The 18,053-nt window shown below is 38.8% G+C and overlaps 1 protein-coding gene across 11 annotated transcripts in view; it reads right to left on the minus strand.

The window, feature by feature from the left end:
- Window positions 1-18,053, minus strand: part of GRIP1 (glutamate receptor interacting protein 1) — a gene marked incomplete at its 5' end in the record, with an annotated part of 305,864 nt that overhangs the window by 95,897 nt on the left and 191,914 nt on the right. For all 11 annotated transcript variants that reach the window (XM_084205360.1, XM_084205369.1, XM_084205366.1 and 8 more), the window contains one exon: window positions 5,362-5,442. In XM_084205360.1, coding sequence (XP_084061486.1) covers window positions 5,362-5,442 — 81 coding nt within the window. The remainder of the gene's footprint in view (window positions 1-5,361; window positions 5,443-18,053) is intronic.

The following is an 18,053-nucleotide window of genomic DNA, read 5'->3' on the forward strand; positions in this document are numbered from 1 at the left end:
CATTTCCCTCCAGTTTGATGGCTACCCTTGTTTTTGAGATCAAACACTGTGCTGAAATACAAAACCTGTATTACAGCATGCTTCAAAGAATCAGGTAGTGTGAAAAGAAAGCGCAGTATTTACACAAGTACAAAGGAACTGAAAAATCTAGTTGCTTTAATTTCAGACTTTAAAGTCTTCACAATTTTCCTTCAGAGCACAGCGACCTATTTTAATAACTGACCTGTTAGTACCTGCCTGCAGCCACGTACAAAACTTGCAAACGACAAGTAATAATAAAAAAAATGGTTAGAGAGAAAAAGAGGCTCCTGTTGGTGGAGAAAACCTCAAAAGAATGATCTATAACATCTAGTTTGGTCTTTTCCTGCTTGTGTCTGCAAAGGTTGGCATGCACTCACACCATAAACGCAGATAATTTGCTTGTTGTCACTGTGGAGTAGAAGGTGGCTGGAATGAGACTTGGGAAGGCTCCTGTGGGTCCCAGAGGCAGACAGAGCTGGAGCACAAGGGGTACAGGGGAGGCTAAACAACAGGGGCTTGGACAGCAAGGTGAGGACAAGACTTCAAGGGCCTTCTGCTGGGTGTGCTGAGCAGGGCAGAAGGCAGGCAGCTGTGCTAGTCTTCTGTCCCAGACAACAGGAAAACTCCTCTCTTTGAGGAAATATCTCCTCTTCTCTTTGTTATTTGGCGCCTATTTCTTAAACAAGAATTTACTTAGGAAAGAGAGAGCTCACAACTGCAATCGTCCTAAGCCAAACAAAATCTCTGCATTCACAGAGTATAGAGTTCAAACTACAGTTCTTCTGAGCCCTTGACTACTTCAGGCAACGAGACTTTACATAGTCAGAAGTCTGAGACAGTGCATATGTCTAGGTCAGTAGACAAAAGAAGGAAGTATGAATTTTTTTTTTTTTTTTTAGTTTAATGCCAACTAGATTGAGCAGAAATTCACTTTTCCCAAAAAACAAAACAAAAATGAAACACTGAGAAGCTGAAACATTTTACCTCAAAAAAACTGTGGTGTTTTTAACTACTTTTTTTTTAGTAATGTTAAGTTTTAAGACTCAATAAAAAATACGGACTAAAAGCAAAATGAAACTTTTGTTGCAGATTCTATGAAATATTTTGATCAGTCTTAAACGTAAGATGTCTTATTCTCACTTCACAAACAATAATTTTTACTCTTGTGTCAGGTCACGTCCCCAGTTTTCAGTAAGTGAATTGAAAACAAAGAATTAGATGCATAAAGTGAACAGTTTGCACATCATTGCTGTTGACTGATTTACCCATGTTGTTAAAACAGATAAGAGGGCATTGAATTTTATTTTGGAAATCACGGGAACAGCTACTCAGCCTGTCCATACTCAGGACAGCACAGGAACATGCTTATCTTGAAGAAAATGTTACGGACTCCTTGACTTCAAAGCGCCTCTTGAACAGTGCCATGAGCTCTTGACATTGTATCAGTGCCACAGGAATAGTTGATGTCCTTTTTAAAGCTCCTGCAGGAATAAGCAATCCCAGGAATGACACCTTTGGCTCACCTGCTGCTGTCCCAACACTCGCCCTTGGCTGGGCACTGCCTGGACCCTCAGCAAATCAGGAAACCTCAGCCCAGAAATCAAGAGAACTATGTCCATCTAAACTAGGGATTCAAGAGGCTGGCTATCAAATACCTTAATTTTAAACTACAGTTGTTTTTAAGTGCATCTATGATTGTGAGGGAAGGGTCTAACCCATGACTTCTGAAACACATTGTTTTCACTGATGTGCCTCAACACTAGTCCCAACAGTTTCTTCAGGGGGCACAATATACTCCCTTGGCTTCTGTAAGGACACAGTAGCTATAAGGGATCATTATATTCTACTTGACAGTCTAAATTTAAATATTTAGAGGGGAAAATCTGTTTGTTTCTGACTGCAAGCTGCTTCTCATGCTAGCATTACCTCAAGCCTTACTTTTAAGTTAAGAAATTCTGACTGTGAAGCTAAGTAACGTTTCAAACAATCATGTATATATAACTGTAACTAAACACCTACACATATGCAAAATAAAGTCCATGTTTCAAACTGCATTATATTAATGCATATCATTTGAATTAACTATTATTTCAGCAATTCTGTAAATCCCTTTGAAAGGATCTGTTGCTTGTTGATTTTGCACCATGTGAAGACATGGTAAATATGACATGTAGTCTCATCACATGAATTATGCATTCTGCATCTCAAATAAGCAGGTTCTGCTCCAGGGAGATGCTTAATCCATTCCTTCCTTCTGGGGATGAAAGAAATGAAACTCAGTGCACTGATCTCACAGTATGTGCTCATTTGACTTTAATTATAAAATAATTATTTCAACATTTTTTCCTGTAAAATAAACCAAGCCTGAGCCCCATGTAACCTCTACAGAATCGCATTACTTCTCTGTGCACTCAGTCAGTGCTCATCAATACTGCTCTTTCAATACAGTTTCACATGGAAGGATAAAACCCACCTCTAGAGGTTTGTAGCTGGTATAGTAGTTTCAGGCCTTGCAGCAACAAAAGCTGCCTTTTTGATAGTCGCCAAAAGGATGGAGCAGTGAAATCCTTTCAAGTGAATTCAAATGTCACGAGAAGGAACTTTCACCAGACACAAGGAGATGCCACGACCCCATTACCATGCTGGAAGATTTACATCTCACATCCTGTGTATTTTCACTAGTATTTTTTTTCACAGACTGTTCAAACCTGTGCAAAACTCTGCATACAATCAATTACCTCGCTAAAACCCAGAAGTCTTCCCTTGGTTAATTCAATAGGCAGAGCATTCCTTGGGAATAGAACATCTGCTGTCCATGTCTTAGGAATGACAGAGCATCAAGTGGAATAGACAGCTGTACTGTCAAAGGTACTCCCATGCTTCAGGCTTGAAAAACTAGCAGTTCAGAAATGTGATGTGTTATCAGGCATACCATCTGGGGGAACAGAAATGAATGCTTTCCATATAGGATAAGATCTCCATGTGAGGATTACTGACAGTAACTCCAGCTGACATGTTCCTATCCAGGTCCAGCAGAATTTACTGGGTTCACTGCACCACACCTTCCAATTCAAAAGCTATTTGAGCTGACCTACATAACATCAGAAGGGTGCTCCTGCTCCCAAGCAAAACAAGCTGTTCTGCTTCTGGTCTTATACTAATTAATGCTGCTAGTTAATAGTGAACCTCCTTTTGCCAAACAAAGCTGGCTAGCTGGGATGCTTCTGCACCTCTGCCAAGACTAATCCATAATGTGAATAAAATGCTCACACACAAGCGAGAATAGAAGCTATTTACAAGGTGCTATCTCACATACAAAACATGGTCTCAAGTGATATAAATGTTTACAGGTTATTTTCAGAAACTTCAGTGAACTCCTAAATGTTCAAGTTAATTCTCAAAATAATGCTTAGCTTTGCAATGCCTTTTGTGTATCTAAACCCACACCATTACAATGTTACAATGAAAATTTGCTAAGGCATGAAGAATTTTAATTACAATTTTTTAAAATATCCAACCTGCTCAATCTCATTTATCCTTTGGGGCTCCTAAGGTCTAGAGATTGAACAAGTCATTCAGATAATGTCATCACTATATTAAAAGCTGAAGAATACACATAAGCATAGATCAGCTGTTTTCAGAACACCTGATATAAAGCAAAGCACATCTCACTGAACACTTGTATTATCTCTCTGAATAAACTGCGACTTAGAGCACACAGTAAAAATTTATCTGCAATGCTCTCAAAAACTCCAGAATGTGCATCAAAATTGTAAAAAAATCAAAATAAATGGTCATTAGTCATGAGGACTATTACTCAACACCTGAAATTCCTAATCTTATCAGATACTCTAAAAAAAAATTGTACCAGTACATTTTAATCAAATTTTTTTCTAAAGAACACAAGCAAAAATCGTCAGGACTTCTCAAAATGTCATGGAAACCACAAACTTCAGCCTGTTCTCAGACCTTAGCTTAAGTGTTTTATAAATACAGTAACAACACTTTTATGATAACTACTAAGATCATAGCAAAAAAACCCAAAAGGTTGAATACTTTCAAGGCCATCAGTATTACTGCCTATGAGCAATAACATTACCGGAAAAGTACCCTACAGAGGTCTTCATTCACTCTGAAGAACAATGAATATTGACTTATATTGACTTGGATAAAAAAAGACCTGGTTGATGTTTGTATAATTAAATATTTTCTTAGAAGAATAACTGCAGACTGGATGCTGTACTTGTGTCTTTTCACAATGGTTATGATCTTCATGATGCTACCATAAAAATAACAATTTTTAAATCACTGTGGTGTTTTCAAGAACGAACATGAATGTTCAATAAAAGCAATACTAAATAAGGCAGCTTGCCCTCTCTCACCCATAGAAACATGCACACGAAGCATCCACAAAATGTGCTTTGGCTGTTCCCTATAGCTGTTGGGATGAAATCTGAGCCTAGCAGTGGCAAAGGTCTGAGCTCCATCCCCCATCCACAGACTCTCTGTGGGTTGTGTGTCTTTGTTCAATAATAAAGCCACTTAGCACAGGCAATATTAACCATTAGAGGGTGGGTGACATGACCTCACAGCTTCTGATTTCTATTGCAATGCATCTTCCCTTCGAGTCAGAGGTTACTGTGCTTGAGGTGAGAAGGGCAACATCAGTAATTCCACCCGAGTGCAACCTTGGTCAGCATTCATTTGTTTTCATTAAAAGGTCTCTAAAATATTACTTGTGGTGAAAATCCCTTTAGATTGCTGCATAATATGTATGTCAGACTTGTACATGTATCAGACTTGTCTGAAGGAATTAAAAGAGACACAGGTGGAAAGATCACTTATTTTAACTAACCATTGATCTAATGGTCCAGAGCTTTGTGTGATGCAATGACACAAAAGAGAAGGATGGACAAGAGATTCTGCGCGTGGCAGAAAATCACATGAAGACAAGAACTCTGGCAGTGTTTCTCTGTTAGACTTCTGAACCTGGCTGATGAGTAGTGGAAAATATGAGCCAATCTCCCTCTATTATCAAAACCAGATAGCAAAGAAGAGATTTCAGAGGGCCTGGAAATATATGAGTCTCTGATGAAAAGGTGGTTGTGCTCAGCATCTCAAATCTGCTGTGAAAGACAGAGATACAAGGATGTTCTTCACAGCAAAAGCTTGAGGCAACCTAACTGTGGAAACTTCTTACAGCTCTCTTGGAACTTTCCTTATAAAGTTGCTTGTTAGCAACTGTAATACATTTGCTTTTTATAACTAGTTGAATTTTGATTAGAATTACCTTGCTGTTCGAAAACAAGTAGGCGTTACAAAAAGCGAAGCAAGTCTTACCTGGAATACTCTGTCTCCTCACAGACAGTGCTCCATCAGGTGCCTTTGCCTGGTTTGCAGATTTTGTGTAAGGACTCTCATCTAAACAGAAACAAGCAACACCTCCAGTTACTGTTAAATATAATGTTAAAACCAACATTTTTTTATCCAGATACTGTATGAACTAGCAGAGCAGATCAGAAGAGATGCTGTGAGCCAGATGAGGATGGGTATTTCTAAATGCTGATTCAATGCTCAGTGTCAACTTGATGACAAAGGCTCTGAATAGGAGAGCTGAAAAGGATGTGCTAAAACTCAAATTGGAGGCAACACATATTGATGACAGGCCTGATATACAAAGGCTTTTTCAGGTTTAACATACTGATAAAAATTGCCCTTTTCTCATGTTTAGAAGCTTCGTGTGTCAAAGACTTGAATGACAGAGGCACTGTCCCTGCTCAGGAGTAAAAGGCTTCTGGAAGCTTTTGAATATTCTGGCTGGGAAGATGCACTCCTTTTCCTTTAGGATCTGTCAGTGTGTGATTCCTTTTCCTTTGTAACACCTGATTGGAGAAAACATCAGAAAGCTGTTGCCAAACAGGCCAGGCACATTTGTGCCTCAAGAACAGCATTGTACCTGTCTGTGTCTAAATAGGAAGCTATATGGAACACCTACTGATCAACTTCAGCGTATAAAAGACCACTAATGGTGGGATGAGCAGGTGAGTCACCAATTAGAGACAGCACTAGGCAGAAAGTGAGTCACTTCTACATCCCTCTTAAGAGCAGAATGATGGTAAGGGAAAAAATCAACCATATTGTAGCTCTGAAAAGGACAAGCTATTAGTGCAGGAAAGAAATGTGAATAAAAGAAGAAATAGTATATGCATTTTATCATTTCAATCAAAAGAAAGGACTTAGAAGAAATAAGGCTTCTGCCTTGCCCTCCCTTTAATTGAGTACTCAAAGACTTTGAAGTGTCACAAATCTTTCTGTTTGCATATTTTCCTTCAGATTGCAAATGACTGATGCATTTATAGCATGTGCATGAATACATGCTTAAATACTGATCAATGAGTAGAGGAATCAAAGACTACATTATCTGTTAAAGCATCCTCAGATCAAACAGAACCATATAAGCTTTTTCTGGAGGACCATCTTTTCAGCTGACACTCTTGACAGTATAATCCTTCTTTGCTGATTGCACTCTTTACATCTGGCAAGGACTCAAACTCCTTTAGAAACTTGCATCAAAGACAGCAGTCCATTTTTATACCAGTGAGATATGGGTTTGGTCAGCATAATTTCATTTAAAATCAGGTCTCAAAGAAGTCACTGAAAGAGCTGGTTATCCTTTAGAACCAGAATTTCTGTAATGAAGTCTGCTACTATTAGGCAGTTGCAACAACAAAAAGCTTAAATTAGTTAAAAAGGGGAAAAAAGGAAAAGGCAAAAGAATTATTTATAGCCATGAACCTTGATGAAAATACAGAACCTAGTGAAGAATGTGTTTTGGTAAAATAGCACAACAGCCAATATAATTGTGTTTTCTACAGTAGAATGAACTGCAATTGTTTTAGGACTACAGTGGTATAAGTGGAAGACTAACAGGCTTGATTATGTTACACGCTAGTACAAATGCCAAAAAAATAAAGCTGCCAGCTACAGGAAATAGAGAAGCATGGAAAAAATATTAACATGAATCTAGGTACATAATTTAAGAAAAAGATATGTAAAGCCTTATCCTTCCATTTGAGGTAAGTTGATAAGGTAATATTATTGCATATGTAGAATATACACGCCCTCATTAAAGAAAAAAAATCCAACAGTACGAGTGAACTAAAGCTTCTGAAAGAAGCAGCATTTATCTTTTTTCTTTCACAGAAGAAGCACCACTGAGCTTGAACTCAAGACTGAAGACAAAGAAACTGAACATGTGGCTTACATGTCCCATCCATTTCTACTTAGTTGCAGTTGCTGAATGTGACAGCAGGTAGTGTGAGACACACACATTTTTCTATTAAAAAGTGGGAAGGAAACATAATACAATTTCTCTATAACTCATGGATAGTGATGACTTCTGGGCTCTATTTGACTGTATGCTCTAACTAGGAAAAATCTATCTATTTACAGAACAAAACAATCCTCTCCAAGTCAGACTTCTTACATGCAAATTATTGTGATCAGATTGAAGGAGAGGAAAAAGGAAAGAAGAATTTTCACAACTAGACCTTTTCCACTTAATCATTGTCATGGAGCCAATGAGTAAAACTCTCATGCTGGAAGATTTTCCAAATATTGCACTGGACTAGGAGTACCTGTGGTTATTCTGAGTTCAGAACATAGGACAAGTCTGCAAATCTTTCTGGTTAACAACACCAATGAGGGGAGGGGACTGCACATTTTGCTCAGGGCGCCTGAGCAAAAATGTTTTCTACATAATAAGTGGCAGATGTGAAAGTAACTACGACTGCACAGGTGAGTAAGCTAGTATTTTAATTTAAGCCTGTTATAACTGAAAGTTTATATGGGGTGGGTACTGCAGGCATGAAATTGCATTACATTTCTTAATCAGCTCAAAGATTCTTGTAGCAAAACAAAGGGCCCAAAAAGTTTCTTCATAAACTTCTAAAACCCCATACATGCAAAATATACCCTATTATTACTGGGAAAGAACAACGAGACAGTGGTGGACTGGTAAGCTGTTCTCAGAACTGGAAAGAATTTTCTTCCAATGCTCTTTTAACAGTAAAATCAGACTGAAACATAACTACAAATAGGTATAAAGGACTCCAAGAAGTAAAGGACAACAAACACAACCAACTGTACAAAGAGTTCTGATTGAGTCTTACTGAGATGCTTAACTGAGACGGGAAAGCAAAATAAGGATCAGACAAATGCAGAAATACATGTCACCCTGAAGAAGCTAGAGAGACAAGGAAGTCCTGAGAGCCCTGAAATGTCACACACCATTCATGGTGCCCCAAATGAGAAAACCTGTTTGTACATACTAACAAAGTTGCATGAGCAGTCACAAGAATTTATCATCAAATGAAAATATCTTAATGCTTTTATCCACTCTGTAGTTAGCAGGGAGGGTCTTAGAAATGCAAAAATGTCTTATGACAGCACTGGCTAGGGGGATTTGTAGGAGAGTTTTGTATTACCAGCAATGATAGACTTGGAGATGAAATCAATTCAGCAAGCCAACACACAGAAGAAGAAAGTAGCAGAAGGATGTGAAACATTCCCCCTCCAAACAGGAGATGATAACTCAGTATTAGGAAAAACTGTGATACATTTTAAGATGCCACACATACAAAGTAGAGGGAGAAACAGGCTAGATTCAGAAAGATATATCTCACCTGTTTACACCCCTAATAGTAACATATCATCAGCAGGGAGTGTGCCACAGTCCATAAGGAACTCGCAGGGCAAACTGCATCGCCCCAGAAATGGTGCAGAAATGCCTTCAGGTGGACACACAGCTGCAAACCCGCCGCTCAGCAGGGATTCCTGCCCGCTTCTGAAGGAATGCTCCACAGGCGGCCACATTCCCTACCAGCTTAGCTACACCCATCCACTTGTGCAGCTGCTTTTGATGCACCACTGGCTTCTTCTCCTCTCATAATTCCCTCTGGCTAAAAAATCAGAGAACTCAGAGTAAACAATTTCAGCTAGTCAGTAGGTGACACAAAGGTGTTGGCTGTGCCAGCAGATCTCTTCACTCAGTGACTACAGGAAACCAACCCTCTTACGCTGTTAAGAGGCAGGGGTCATTTCCACCAAATTCATACTTTGCATGTTTCTTACAGCTGTAAATGTGCAATAGGGAAAGATGTACACTGTGTTAATTCACTCCTTCTTGGCAGAACACAAGTGATAATCTCAGAGGTGACACCTTGAAGATTATTTGGATTCTTAACCAGCAAAGCAAAATTACCTTTTTGTCCTCTCCTTTTACTTGTCCTCATGAAACAGTCCTGAACACCAGTAACAGGAGCTTACACGTCATCCTTTCAAAGCCCTGTATACCACTGAAGACTACAAAGATAATAATCAAGTGGACAGGCAAGTATTCCTACTGTTTACAGCTATTACGGTAGGTTTATTGCCTTTTGCTTGTGTGGTAGATTAAACAGCTTTTTTTGCACTTTCCTTCCTATTTTTAACCTGATGGCATCTCTATCCTGTAACTGAATGATTCATTTTTTGAGTTAGGGACCATGCTGTGACCCATTTATATCATTCTGCATTACTTTTAATATACAGGTGTGGGGCATCCGTCCAAGATTAATGAGACTGTAAGAAAGAACAGTAATGTAACCCCAGAAAGATTATACAATGTGTACAGATACCTATCTGAAGTGCCTGGTACTGAGTCAGCAAAATGACCATATGAAATCATTAGATATTTGCTGTATTTAGTTTAATATCCTTTGAAGGATACCAACAGGGGGCATGTAATAGGGAAAAAAAAGGAAGACCTAGCAGTCAAGTCTAGACATTCAACATTTCAGGCAGTTTGTGACCACTGAGCCATTCTCATGTCTCTCTTGGGGGCTGTGAAAGCTGTTGACACAAGATGCTGTTTACAGATGTGGTAAAGGCTAAGGGCACTCCCTCCTTCAAGTCTTCAAAGGGGTTAGAGGATGTTTCCTTCACTGCTGCCACACGTCCCTGGGATAACTGCTGAAAACAGTAAATGTGTCCAAATCCTGTACAGCCCCCAGAAGGTGACTAAGCACAGATACAGCCTGTTTCATACGAAGGGGAAGCTTCTTCCCACCCCACTGGGAACAGCTCCTGAACAACTCTGTGGCTGTCACTTTGCCCCTCCTACATGGAGAGGAAATGTGAAGATGCTTCACTTGTTCTCAGCACTATGTCACCATTTGTACCTGCTTTTTTACTGCAAAACCTGCATTATAGGGAGCAGGCAAAGAGTGTGGCATCAAATTTGTACATAAGGAATTGCAAACACAGGAATTTTCTAATATTTAGGAGCTTGAAAGCTGTACTAAATTTTTTCACCAGTAGATGTGAAAGCATTATGAGGGAAAACAGAGTTTCCATCTTTCAGTTCTTCATTTTCCATTCTTTGATGGCTTTACTTATGTCTGACCACAGAACAAGCCATTCTTTGGCCAAGGAAAAACTGAATTTAAATAATTTTAGAGCTTAACCATTTAGGTCCCAAGTAGGCTTCACAACCCAAACAAGTGAAATCTGAGGTGTTCTCAAAATCCTCCTCACTGTGAAGAATCTCCAACCATAGTCCCAAGACTCCTCAAAGAACATTACATTTTCAGCTGGCTGACCTTCAGCTGTCTCAGTGACAGGAGTAAGACCAACTTGGTTTGTTTGCACTGCCTGGGACAGCACACCCCTCAGACAAGTAGAGAACCACATAATGTACAGACATAGAGACTTGGCAACACCCCAAATTGTCAAGAGGATTGGTTGCAACGGAGAGAACATCCCCAAGCTTAGTTCCTCAAAAATTAAAAGCACCAGAGTCCCAGTAGTTACTTCACACATTCCTAGATCTGCAATATTCCATTCACTGAAATTTGCTGCTCCTTAATTTTATAAAGACTATTTTTCACTAAAAACAATGAATTTTTATGAGTCTTGCCAGTACAGCACAAAATAGGTTCTCATACTTCCTATATCTGGAACTTCCCTTGAATTTTATCTTTAAATGGCATAAAGCTCCATGTTATCTAAAAGCACATTTTCTTTGCACAATATCATACCGGTGATGGTAAATTCCAAGCTACAGCATTCTTCATTATCTCCAATGCTTGCTGCTAGAAGCTTTTACAGATTAAAATAAACACGTATCCACTGATGCCTGTGGTTTATAGAAGCTCTGAAGTTGGGGAAGACTTACAAAGAGTCTTGGTAGAACTTGTAAGATCATTCCTGCAGCAACTGACTCTCTTCTAAACTCAGACCTTTCTGTTAAAGATCTTCCCTTCTGTGAGAAAGCTGAAACACTGCTTGGAGCAGGGACTTGAAGCCCAGTCTCAAATTCACAGAGAGTACCCAAACTCCCAGCTACACAATCGTTTAGTCTTGCTAGCTCACTCTGACAGATGTAACAAAAAAATATCTCAGAGAATGTACTTTTCCTGGGAAAGTAGCATTTTTTTTTGAAGATTTTCTTTTAAATAATACAGAAGTCTAGAGAAAAACTAGAACTATCCTGGAACATTCATGGGTACCACAACGTCACTACAGCTGTGTCACAGCATAGGGAACTATAAAGTGTTGAAAATTGACAAAATTATCTTAGCCTTTTTCACCAGATGTAGAATGTACAGATTTTGAATGTATATGATTCAGGAGACAACAGAATGTCAATAATTTGCTTTTTCCATATGCTAACCCTTTCAGGTGTGTTATGGGAGCTCCAACCATTAAATAAAGCATTAATTTCTACTACTTTTAGAAGTACAGAGGAATAATAATTTTTCAAGTTCATTTTAGAGCTGTGGCTTCAGTCAATTCCAATGAGACTTGATTTTTGAAATGGCAATGCTGCTCTTCAAAGTAGTGCTTAGATATATCTAAAATTTTTAAAGCATTGCATGTAAAGTAGTCATTAATGACATAGGCTCCAAGTAGGACAAATATGGATATATTTAATCTTAATCCTTTCTTATCAAATTGTGTGCTCAGCGCTCTCAAGAGCAGTCTTTGTTAAGAAAACATAGGGTTTAAAATGCTTCCATAAGTAACATTTGTTGGTGTGTGTGACATGAAAAAATTATGAGAAGAAAGAGTTAGAATAGCTCCTCTGGTAATTTTCTTTTCCACATTTAGCAGACATGTCTCTGGTTTTCTCAGAAACTTAATTTTAACAGTTATACTACCAATGAATAACTGTGTTGTCTCTCTAAAGTGAAAATTTATTCAATTTTATTATACTTTATGTAAATTTAATTCTCTTTTTTTCTGAATTATATGGTTACTTATTACAGTAGCAGCTCAGTTTTAATCTAGAAGCAAGAGAAGTAGGGTACTGTAATTATGCATAACTGTGAATCCATTTCATATTGATATTTACAATACCTCAGCAAGCTTGACTGTTTGAAAAATGATCTGAATATCCTCCAAGTTTGCTTGTGCAAAGTTAATTTCCTACGCCTGTGCTTAGGCACCTGAATAGAAATGCTTGGTTTTCTAAATGACTAAGTATGCTGATCTCTCAAAGCTATTTTGCTCATGAAAATTCAGAACTTTCCAAGACCATTTAAAACATGCAGGATCTGCAGAAAGCTCAAAATGTGTCTCGAGAGATATTAGCATATGGTGAAATTCACTTCAGTGGATTATCCAATAAAGAAGTAATCCTATTTAAATAATATCCCAACCACAAACTACTTCAAGTCTGATAAATAAGTCTTTTTGTTTATATAGCATCAAGCATTAAGCACAAATGCCATAAACCAGAATCATCACTGAATTGTTATATAATTTTAAAATTCAGTTTGAGTTTCACTTTATTGTCTTGAGCTGCTGTTTATTGTTTATGGAAATAATACAGGCAATCACATAAGTGATATGTGTGAGGATTACCCAGAACAGCCAGAAACTGAAGAGGCTGGTGTGTGAAAAAGCTTGAAGAAACTGAGGACGTAAACTATTTTCTTTTCTGCGACAATCTTGGGATTTTTCTGTACATACAACTTCTGCAGAAAACCTTATCCTAGAGGATGGGGCTATAAACCTTTCAATTTAAAAGGAAATTCCTAAGTGACACAGATATCACTGACAGGAAGCATTTCCAGATATTCACGCTTCAGTTTTATTCGGAACACCCTAGCCCATAGGAAGTTTTTGTTGTCCTTCTTGCACGTGTGTAGCTCTGATGTACTGCTGCATGCTGGCATTGTATGAAAGCACTATTCATTAGCTTTTGGGGGAAAAAAATATTTCAAACTGTTTTCTTTACAACGTTCTAATAATTAATAAATTCAATAACTTTAACACCGGTAAATGCTAAATCAGCATCCCTCAAGAATATTTGAGCATTAATTCCACACTTCATGGAAAAACACTTTTATGAATAGCTATTAACTTAAAAAATGCATCAGTTACTTTAGCTTTATCTTGAATTCTCTACCCTGGGTTCAGCTACGCATTCCCAGATGGGCTGGGAAGACAGTGGTAGCTGACAGGGAGAAAAGGGGCAAGCCATATCCCATGGCTCCTACACCACCACGCTCCTGACTGCTGTGGCTGCCCACCACTGTGCCTCCTTTGTCCTTTGGACAAAAGGCAACTGGCTTCCTGGCCAACAGCATTCCACTGTAAGGAAGGTACTCCACTGTACCACGTGTGCTATGGTCTGTTGTTACACTCGTGGTTAAAATGCTACAGCAGAAATAGATACTGGTCATCTGAGTTCTGCATGTCACCTCTACTGTACCAGCAGACCTTAACAGCCATGTCTTTGTGCATCAGCTGTGCCTGTGCTCTTTCAGCCCAATCTCAGTAGAGGTTTTCCCTACAGCCTGACTGCTAGAAAGTTAGGAAGTAGAAGAGAGGAAGAGACATACCATCTTCTATGAGTGCAGACCACAACACAAAGCAGATCAGGAACATCTGCCCAGGGTGCTGACATTGCAGCTGGCAGGGACTGGGGGAAGAGAGGATGTCACCGAGGAACTTCTCTAGTGCGTGCCAGGGAAAGCAGAAGCTAGTTGCATGTGTCAGGGGGAAGCCAGTGATATAGATTAATAGCTGAGTCAGTGAGACTGTAATTCAAGTTGCATAAAAATATGTAAAATATGTTAAACTGTTTAGAAAACAGGTGTTTTGTTTGCTTCATGGAAAATAGGAATAAGCAAAGTCACAACACTATCTTCAAAGAAAAGAAGTTAGAAATTGTAATTTTTTCTTGAGTTATCTTGTCTCAATTCTGGTGCTGTACTAGTGCTATTTGCAGTAAATTATATAATGTGTTTTTCAGCCTATTTCTGTCTGTAAGTGTCTCTGGTGGTGACATCTTCATCACCTTCCTCTGGAAGCTGCTCCACAGGATGCATCAGGTCTCACACCTGGAAAATATTCTCCCCGTCAGTCTGCAATTTTCTTTCCTTGCTTTAACTGTCATTCTGTTATTCCTAATAACATTCTTCCACTCTTCAGAAGATCGCATTAAGACTATCTCTCATGTATTCTGTTCATTCCAGAAGTCACACAGATTACTGAGCCTACTGCTTTAGGCTCAGATCCTACCAGCTCTTCTTACTGGGCGTGACCTAGCACAAACACTGGCTGATCTCATCACCAAAGCACACTGTATACACTGACTAGGATGTTCATTTGGTGGAGCATCCCATTTAATTTTAAAGCAAGAATTTACACAAGTTTAACTCTACTGTGGGCAACATTAGGAGCAAAGCATACTTTTCCATCTTTGTAATGTATACATTTGCAGCATTATAGTTTGTTGGGTTTTTTAAATCCCACTAACAAGCTTTATTTGATCCACAGAATAATTCTAATCTGACAGTAGGAGCTATATAACCATTATACCAGCACCAGTGTATTTATACTGGCATGCCAGTGGGATTGTCCCTCTTATATATAGTCCAAATGATGCACATTAGTCCAAATTGGCATGGCTCAGGCTTAGTGAAAAACAGATCTTTCAGACTGCACTTCTTTCAAGAGTCAGGCCATAAAACTGGCACCTTCCTCATGGCCTTGTGAAATACTGTCCTACTTTCAGCCCCTACCCTGGAAGAGTTTACTCAATATATCCACAGAGACTGTGCAATAATTTAGACTAACTTCACTTGTCAGCAAAACTTCATTGTTTTTGGAAGATGTGACACGTTTGAACACAGTGCAGAGTAAGATTCCTTCTAAATAAAGTGCTGTGTGCTTTTAGAAGTGGGAACAAAGCATAGCAACAAAAGAGATGTCAAGTTGACAAAACAATATATACATATTTGTCTTACTTAAAGCTCATACAAAGCCTAGGCCACCTTCTGTGCTCCAGACAGCACCTATCCATGCATGTAGTTCTTTACAGCAAGGCTTTTAACCTGTCAAACAATCTTTATTTGCCAGTGTCTCCTGGGTCCTATTTAATCTCAAAGCTTATTTAGGGCAAGCAGTTCAGTACACTGTCTGCAGTATTCCTCAAATTCTCTAAAATGGTAATTATTATATCTGCTTGGCCACATCTTTGCCTACATGCAACTTAGTCCATGTGTGGATCAGCTTTCTGCAATCCTGTGGAAAATACAGCAATAAAGAAATAGATAAAAATGAATGTATGGCATACAGGAAAATTATAGCCCCATAACCTTCAAGAATGCAGACAAATAATTTTTAATCTTTCTATTCACAAATCTCCCGAGCCTTTTAAGTAGGATCCCTTCTCTTTCAGGAATTCACGGCTGTACCTTCACAAAGCCTTTGGCTCTGAATCTCCTAGAAACAACAACAGCATTAACTTATTGCCGGCCACAACTGCAGGAAGAATAAATATGGATTTAGGTTTTTTTATACTGTGAAAATTCTATTTAAACTTCTTTCTCCCAACGCTACAGTAACGGTGATGAAATTATTACATCTTTCTGTGTATTACCAGCACATTGCCAGCAATTTCAGATCTATCACAAGATGTGTATGTGTGCGTGCACATTTATTTTTAACAACGCATTTACTAAATTCATAAAATAATTTAAAAATAGACAATAGAAAGCAACTCCAAATAACAAGAAATATCACATAATAAAATAAGTTAAATCAACCTGATGCTGCTAAAGGACTCATTCTGCGTGATGTTTAAGGCAAAAGCTGAGACCTTCCAGAATGACCACATAATGAAGGTCAAAACAGCCCTTGTTTTGGCAGACCAACAACATGATGAATGCCAGAGTCCAGATCACTCTATCATGGCTAGCCTGTGCCTTGTCCAGGTTTTTATAATGAAAGACTGAGGGAAACCAAGCTGATTTTAGGAGCCAGAGTAGAATATAACTATTAATAAGACATGGTGTATAAGACTTCAGACCCAATGAAGTGTTAAATAGATTAACATCTCCACACTGTTCAGGCTGTGGAATCCATCTGTACTAAACACCTGAAAAAAAGAAAGTTAAGAAAAATAGGCCACATCATTATTTCACAGGGACGCTATTTCCTATTTACTTCATGATCTGAAATCTCTATAAGGAGAGCCTGGTGCAGAATACATTATACATTAATGTAAACTGCCATTGAGAAGGAAGGGAGAAACATTCCTATGCATGCAAGGAGCAAAAAGCTTTCAATTATTTGCTGCAGCTTAGCAATCCAGGCAACAACAATATCTTATTAACCACGCCAGAAAGCAGACATATAACCAGCAGCACCGCTCCTATCAAGCAGGAAATACAACCACAGGCTCAGCTGGAATTTTATTGACCAAATCAACAAGAAAACACACAAGACAGTATCTGCACCAATAACCAGGGCACAATGTCTTACAGATGACAGCACAAGTTTGTTCTTTCAGATATTTCAATAAACAACTGGTATTTTTAAAAAATGCAACTAATTCAAGCTATGATTTCCATACTGCACAAAGCAAGTGGTTTGCTGCAAAGAGGTAAGCTGAACACACTCATCTAGACTGTGAGAACAGGAAAAGCAAGCCACTGAGACTCATAAGAATTGTTGATTAGGGCAGTAGCTTTTAACCTTTGTCTGTCAAGCCCTAAAAGATCACACACTACTGTGATACATCTCTTGAAAGCCCTTTAGAAGAAATTATTCCTTTACTGTACTGCAATCTAGTTCTTAAGGTGTACAACATGACTAAGTATCTAAACAAAGAAAAATAGAGCCTTAAAGATAACAGGCACCATGATCTGCCCTGAGAGCTTGAACAAAACAAGTTTCTGCCCTCCACAGCCACATTCTGACTTCCAGCTTTCACAGAAGCTCAAAGATTTGCATTGGTTTTAGCTGGCTAGAAATGCAAATGCTTCTGAAAACATTTCCAAACAGGAGTTAGGACTGTGGAACAAGTACTGTTAACTCCTCTGATGGACAGTGCCAGCTCAATGTGCTTTCAGCTTCTCTGGTACATTTCTTGAGAGGAAAGCATGGGGAAGAGAGGCAGAGCCATGGAGGAGACTCTGTCAGAGCACTTGAGTATGTAAGGGGGTGGGAGCATCAGCAGGGCAGGCTGTAGAGGATGGCAGAGTACAGAAGTACAGGCTGGTTACAAGAATCAGTGGTGAACGTGCTGTATGAGCATCAAATAGAAGGAGGAGAAACCGTGCCAAGGGTTTGCAATAAACAAATAAATAGAACCTGTTTTGTCCAAAATTCTTGGGGGGTGGGGGAGGCAAACAAGGTTGGGAGGAGAAGGGGAAGACTGCTTGCTCGAAGTTAAATGCCTAGGCAGATGCACTTTAAAAATAATCTGGGTTCCCATCAATCCCTCTGAAAAACAAACCCACCCAAAGTGGTCTACCAGCAAAACCCTGCCATTCACTATGCATAATACAGGAGTCAAATTATTCTTTGTGAGGCTTACAAAACATCTTGCTAACACTTTCCCCTTGTCTCATACTCCACAAATATTCCATTTCTATTCCTGTCTTCTTGCCTTAAGAGAATAAATAATAATAAACTCATTGTCTATGAGGTTTATGGGTGTTCAAAGCTGCCAGTCACCTGCCATTTCCATGTAA

Source organism: Fringilla coelebs, assembly GCF_963513975.1.
Source record: "Fringilla coelebs genome assembly, chromosome: 5".
NCBI lineage: Eukaryota > Metazoa > Chordata > Aves > Passeriformes > Fringillidae > Fringilla > Fringilla coelebs.